General features: G+C 56.3%; 1 protein-coding gene across 4 annotated transcripts in view; it reads right to left on the bottom strand.

Moving 5' to 3' along the window:
• The window catches only part of ZNF777 (zinc finger protein 777), a 28,047-nt gene extending 21,675 nt beyond the window's left edge, over positions 1-6,372 (bottom strand). Inside the window, exons 1-2 of one of the 4 annotated variants that reach the window (XM_038559632.1) lie at positions 6,234-6,372; positions 492-1,343 (exon numbers count right to left, since the gene is read on the bottom strand). In XM_038559632.1, coding sequence (XP_038415560.1) covers positions 492-1,328 — 837 coding nt within the window. In that variant the 5' untranslated portion in view covers positions 1,329-1,343; positions 6,234-6,372. Of the gene's footprint in view, positions 1-491; positions 1,344-1,667; positions 1,881-1,908; positions 4,350-5,478; positions 5,566-6,233 lie in introns of those variants that run through there. The other 3 variants (XM_038559630.1, XM_038559629.1, XM_038559631.1) reach the window with 3 other exon arrangements.
• Between the last annotated feature and the right edge of the window lie 355 nt (positions 6,373-6,727).

Below are 6,727 nucleotides of genomic sequence, written 5' to 3' on the forward strand. Positions count from 1 at the left end.
AAGAGAATTAGAAAGAAAACCACTCCACATTCAAGTTCTTTCAGAATCTTCTGGGAATAGTAAAACCTAACTATTCTCTAGTTTTTTAGGATACCTCTTGGAATCACATTTTTACTGGCATTTACATAATTCATAAGTCAACTGATAAAAATTGTGAGGCAGGATAGAGCTCTGGAACATTTCACCAGGGTCTCGGTCCACCTGGACAGTGAACTGCTAAGCAATTCACACTTCTTGTGAACTGAATGCCCTTCCAAATGGACCATCCCTGATCACTAACAGGTTCTCTGATCTGTTCCCCTAGGGCTTTATCAACAGGACAAATCACTGGATTTTGGCATGTCTTGAGCTTCGGGAAGTAATGCTGGCAACTAGGTATCACTCTATTTGTTTCCTTTTAACCATCTCTTCTTCCCTCTTTTAGATGAAACTCCTAAAACACATGCCAATTCCGGTCACTGCTTGGGAAGCCCCAGTTGGGAGTGGTTTACCTTGGGGACCTCTCCATTGCTGCCTGGTGGCAGCCGCAGGATCCAGAAATTTCGATTTTTCAGTAGGTTCTCCATGTTCTCCAGCCGCCTCTGTAGCAGCCCATACTCCTGCAGCAGGGTCCCCAGCACTACCCACTTGCTCTCCAGATGGTTCGCAAACTCCACAGCCGTCTTCTCACAGTCTGCCAGCTTCTTCTCGGCCGTCCCGGTCCGTCCCTCCAGGGTCAGGAGCCGCATGGCCTGGGCCTCTAGTTTCCTCTCCACCGCTTGGACGGCAGCCCACACGGCCAAGCGGGTAATCTCCGCTGTCGGGAGTGGCGTGTCCTTCTGGGCTGCAGAAGAGATCTGGAAGGGAGTGTCTTTTTGGGCAACGGGGCTCTGAAGCAGGGCGTCCATGTCAGTCTCAGGAACCGTGGGGGAAAGGGTCAGGGGGTCTTTCTCCGGAACTTCAGGCGAGTGGAGTGGGGCCTCTTGGTGGGGGGTGGAGTGGGAGAGAAGTGAGATTTCTTGTTCAGCAGCAGCTGGGGGTGGATACTGGGTCTCTTCTTGGGAAGTCAGGGAACCCTGGAGATGAGTCTCTTGCTCAGAAGTGGCAGGATACAGGAGTGAGGGTCCCTTCTGGAGAACATGCGGCATTCGGCCAGAGGTCTCTAGCTTGGGAGTCTGGGATAGGGAGCCTTGTCGGGGGATGGGAGGAGATGAAGAAGGAATTTCTTTGGGGGGAAGAACACGGGATTGGAACAGAGTATCTCGGGGGAGTCCAGTGGGGGTCTGGCGGGGGCTTTCTTCTTGCAGAACACTGGGGAATGATGGAGGTGATGGGCGTTGGGTCTCCATGTCCAGCTGTGGGACCTGTGTTCAAGGAAAGAAAGGATAGGATTGAAGGCCACGGTCTCCAGCTGACAAAGTAAATGCCAAAGACAGGCACCCACAGAAAAGGGGCTGCAGGTTCATGGGCAGTAAGATATGTTCCACAGACATGAATGTCTGTCTTCTGGAGAACCCAGCATGGATTCAGAGGTCAATTATAAAACTGTTAATAATAACAAAGAAAAGGTGGCAATGCCACCTTCTGTGTTGGGAGAGCCATCTCTTTCTTGATGACACACATGTCCAGGGATCCCCATGACCAGGAGTGGACGAGAGGGGTAAGGACACTGGCCTTGGCTCTCAGACCTGTGCGTGTCGATTGCTGCCTGGTTACTTGACCTCTCTGTTCTCAGTGTCCCTGCACGTAAAACGAAGACAGTAGCTGACACATCTGCCTCCTCACTGAGTTTGAGCACTGGGCATCAAATACAACAAAACTCTAAAACGACAGCAGAATTTTGTCAGCGCCAGGCACTGTTACTACCCCAAGACTCCCAGCGAGGGGGGAGGAGGCTCCGGCGGGGCCAGTGCTGTTTAAAAGACTTACCTCAAAGGTGACCTCGACATCTGGCCCCACTGCTTCCACTTGTGTCAGCAGGCAGTCCCAGTGTTATCTTTCCCTCCCTTCTTCCAGGAATGGGAACACACAATTACCTTACATTCTCCATACTCTCTGGTAAAAGCTGAATTGTGGACTTTATCAGTCAAATTTCTCAGAGCATTTATATGGTGTAGGTTTGCCTCTAAGACATGTTATATGGGCCCAGCCCCTCCTGGAGAGGCCAAATGCGCTTCTGGGCATCCCAGGCTGACTCCTGCTATGAGCAAAATGGGAAGAGAGACACCTTGCCCGAGCCAGGCCAGCGGATGGCAATTCAGCCACTTGTATGGAAGCCCAAGTCCCCGGGGTAGATGGTCCACTGCAGCAGGTGTATGCTGGTGGTCTGAGCTCTTCCCTACAGTTGGTGAGGTGGGGAATGAGGAGCCAAGGCCCGGGGGGACTGGATATGGGGCTGGAGCCCCCCAGTTCTGTGACTCACATCAGGATTGGTGGGGACAAGAACCAGAATGAAGACCAATTCCTTTGGGGATTTTCATTACGCACTCTCTCCCTGTTCCCCACCTTGCACACTCAAGGTTGAGAGAATTCTTGTGTCGCCAGGGAGGTGAAGCCAGGGTCTTCTGAGTGGCCAGCCCGTGTTTACTTATCCAGACAATCAATAGCTTTAGTGGAACTCAATATAAGTTCTTCTATAGCATGTTTGTCCATTTGCTCATAATCTTCCTTCAGCGAATGCGCTGATGGCCCATCACTGTGCCATGTCCAAGTAACCTTTAATACAACCGAAATTCCCATTCTCTTCGTTTGAAAGTGAGCACATCCCCGCTGTCCAGTCTGATATACAGTATGTGCTCAATAAATGTCTGCTGAATTAATGAATGGTATAAATCATTGGGTCACGGGAAAAAACATGTTAGGGTAAATGACATTCCTTGGGTCATCTAGGAGAGCCCTCTCAACCTATTTCTATCTCCTACCACTTCTCTTTCCTTTACTTGCTCATACATTCACTTATGAGGGCCTTCACTGAGACAGCACCATGCTGTCAAGCCAAGAATTGAAAACTGAAGGCCCGTTCAAGCGGAATATTTTTGAGGTGGCATGATCCAGTAGCTCTGCAGCTAACCAGATGTGAGAGCTAATTAGTCAGATAACAGCTAACAGTTAGTCAGCATTTACTGTGCACCGTGAACTGCGTTAAGCATTTTAAAGGGTGATCTCACACGTAATCCTTAGGAAGCCCTACGAAATAGGACTCTGAGAACTGTTACCCACACTTAGCATAATGAAGACTCTGAAGCCTAGAGAGGGCCAACTAACCTGCCCAAGGTCACAGAGAGGGCTGGCTGCCGAGACTGGCCTTTCAGCCTCCACTGTAGGTTGCCTCCACTGTAGGTTGTCAACAGAGGCAGCAGCTTAGCTCAGTTAAGTGTTCTGAATCCTTTCTACCTCTAAAATTCAGAGAGGCTTGGAGATTCAACAAAGACCTGTGGGAGGTTCTATAGTGGGGGAGGCCCTGTCCATAAAGGCATTTCCACTTAAAGCTGGGATCAGGGACCCTTTTGAAAACCTAATGAAAGTTGTGAATTCTCCCCCTCAAAACACACACACACACACACACACACACACACACACACACACACAAAATTCTTCAAACACTTTCAAGTGGTTCACAGACCCCTAAACCTGAAGACTCATTAACAACTAAGCCACCTCTCAACTCTTAGTAGGTGAGGGCAGACAGGACAGCTCCCTGGGACAGAGGCCTCACACAGGGGAAATGACTAGCATAATGCAACACAATAGGGTCATTATGACCCTGTCCATGGATGGGGGTTAGGGTATTTGCCTACAACTAATAGGAGAAGGGAATTCCCTGGGGGGCCAAGTTAGTCCCCCAGAGTAATACAGGGGTTTAACTAAAACAATGGGGAGAAGCTCCAGTACAGTACCTAAAGCCAGCAGAGTAGATACCTTTACCAACTAGTTTAATCAGAGCTTAAAGGAAAATAACATTTCTTTGCTCTCTTACTAGACTGGCTCTCTCCACTTTTAGATTCGGAAGACTGTAGAGGGATGAGGGGGACACGGGGGCATACCCCCTTTTCCACCCCCAAATAACACCCCTTGCTATGATGTCCTCTATACCAATAAACCTGTGGCTTAATTTTACCCAAAGCATAAAGACAGGGATGGAGCTGTAAATATAGTATCTAAGACTAATAACCTGGCATTCTCAAACTGTTGGGGTGTGTGTGTGTGTGTGTGTGTGTGTGTGTTTGTGGAATTCTGGACCACGTATCATAGGATTTAACCGACCCTCCCTACCTCCTGTATCACAAGTGGATGGGTCTCCAGGATACATGCATCTTAGCAGGAAAAAATATATATACATAACCATTAATATAAATTTATTTAAAAAAAAAAAAGAAAAAGAAAGAAAGCAAGCCATGCCATTTTCTTGTGTGACCCAGTGTGGTTAACTCAGAATTATATACCACTCGAGGGCCCTGGAGACTGAAGCCCAGAGGTAGGCATTCTTAAATCTCCATTTTATTTTATTTTATTTTATTTTATTTATTTTATTTTCCAAGAGAGGATTATTATTATTTATATATTTATTTTTTTTTTTTTATTGAGCCGGGAGGCTCTTTAAAAAGCATATATCCCGACCCCTTCCTGTCCACGATAGTAAACTGAGGCTCACAGACGCTGACTCCCATGCAGCAATCCTGCTCCCCAGCACAGCCACTGCATCTTCAAAGAGCAGGTCTGCGGGGAGATTTTTAAGAATGGCCCACTACACAAGACCGTCAGCCACTAAGCCCTTAGGAGCTCGCTCCCCAGACCCCATCCGTCCCGACGCCCCTAATTTGGCGGGGGGCCCCCCTCCAGACACAGTGGCTGCAGGCCCAGGCGCCCGAGCCCGAGGGTCACCTGCTCCCCACGACGCTGCGCAGCCGCTCGCCGGGCTGGGCGCTGCCCGGCCTCTCACCCCGCCGTCACCTCCCCCCCGCCCCCCCGACGGGCCGCGTCCACCACGCGGAGGGCCAGGCCCCCACCGCCCGAACCCAGGGGAGGCCGCCGCCAGAGCCGCCCCCTCCCCGTCCAGGCCCGCCGCCCGGGAAGGCAGGCATTTCTGGGGACGCGGGCACCGGGCCACGGAGGACTCGCTACGTGACCTTGGGGCAGGCCGGGCAGGTCGCCGCCAGGCGTCTGTGCCTCAGTGTCTCCGCTCTGAGAAATGGGAGAGCCGCGTCAGCGCCGCGCTCCGGCCGCGGGAGGCTCGGCGGGGGCGAGCTCTGCGGAAAACGTGCGGCGGCAACCCCGACGGACGCAGCGCCGGCTCCGCAGGGAGCGAGGCGCGCCGCCCCGGGCGCCCACCCCCGGGCCCGCGAGCGCGCCAGGCCCCGGCGTCCCCGCAGCCTCGCCCGGACGGCGGCCGGATCCTCGGCCCCGCTCCCATCCCGCAGCCCCCCCCGTTAAGGGGCGCGCGAGCCCTCCGGCCCCCACCCCCACCCCCCGCCCCCACGTCGCGGCGTCTCCGACCCTTACCGAGACCCCAGGCCGGGCCGCCGAGCCCGGGACGCGCAGGCCGTCCCCCGGGCCCCGAGTCCGCGCGTCCGTGCGCGCGCGGGCCGCCCTCACCGGAGCCGGGGCCGCCTCGGCCATGGCCGTGCGCTGTCCGGCCCGGCCCGGAGTCGCCGCCGCCGCCGCGCGGCCCCACGCAGGCCGGCCCCCGGCCTCTCCGCAGGCGGCGCCCGCCCGGCCCTGCCTTCCCCGCCCGGGCCGCGCGGCCGTCGGGCCCGGCCTGCTCGGGGCGGGCGGGGACGGAGCGGCCGAGCCGGGCGGCGGCGTCGGAGCGGGGCGCGCGGCGGTGCGGGCGGCCGGGCGGGCTGCGCCCCGGCCGCGAGCTGGGCCCCGGCCCTCAGCACCGGCCCCCGGCCCGCGCGCGGCCCCTGTGCGGCCGCGGCTGCGACCCCGGCTCCGGCCCCGGCCCCGGCTGCGAGCTGCGCTGCCGTCCCGGCGCCTCTTCAGCAGGGGAGCTGCACAGCAGCTGCCATGTTGATACAAACTGCATCCTGGGAGGCATGTCCCTCTCAGGCCGTTTAAAGAGAAACACTCCGAGGCTCGTCGGAGGCTGCAGGAACCCAGACAGCTCCATCTACAGCCGGTAGGAGCGAACAGTGTCGAGCGAGCCGCCGGGCGGCGACGGACACGCCCTGAGCCCCGGGCCAGCCCGTCGTGGAGCCCGGGCCGCGCCGCGCGGCCTGCCCCGCTCCGGCCCCCCCCGCCCGCCGGCCTCTCACCTGGGGTCCTCGCCTCCCCGGCGGCCTCGGCGAGACCCGGGGGCGGGAGAGCCGAGCGCTAACGGCCGCGCGCAGCCGAGGCGACGTGCCGGGGTCTGGAGGCGGCTTGATTGGCTCCGACAGCCTCTTCCTCCCGCCGGGTCCCCCTGCTCCTCTCAAACCCAGAACCCGGGTCGTTCCCTTTCAAAACCTGCGCGCACAAAGGGAGCTCAGAAACCCGTCACACCAGAGACAGCCCGAGTTCATGTGACCAGCTCTGTGCAGCCCGGGTTCCAGGGAAGCGGGCTGTGGTTCCAAGGGTAACAAGGGGGTGGGTGCTTTTGTCCAACGCCCGAGGGTTGTTTTCGACGCGAAAGGACACAGTTGCGAGCATCAGAGGGAGCTGGGGCTGGAAGGGGCCGGACCCGTCATTTGGGAGGAAACTGAGGCCGAGTGGGAAAGAGACGAAGTTGCTGTGCCAGTCCCTCGTAGGAATGCTCTCTCTCACCTTGAGA

The sequence above is a fragment of the Canis lupus genome, chromosome 16 (assembly GCF_011100685.1).
Source record: "Canis lupus familiaris isolate Mischka breed German Shepherd chromosome 16, alternate assembly UU_Cfam_GSD_1.0, whole genome shotgun sequence".
NCBI classification, from domain to species: domain Eukaryota; kingdom Metazoa; phylum Chordata; class Mammalia; order Carnivora; family Canidae; genus Canis; species Canis lupus.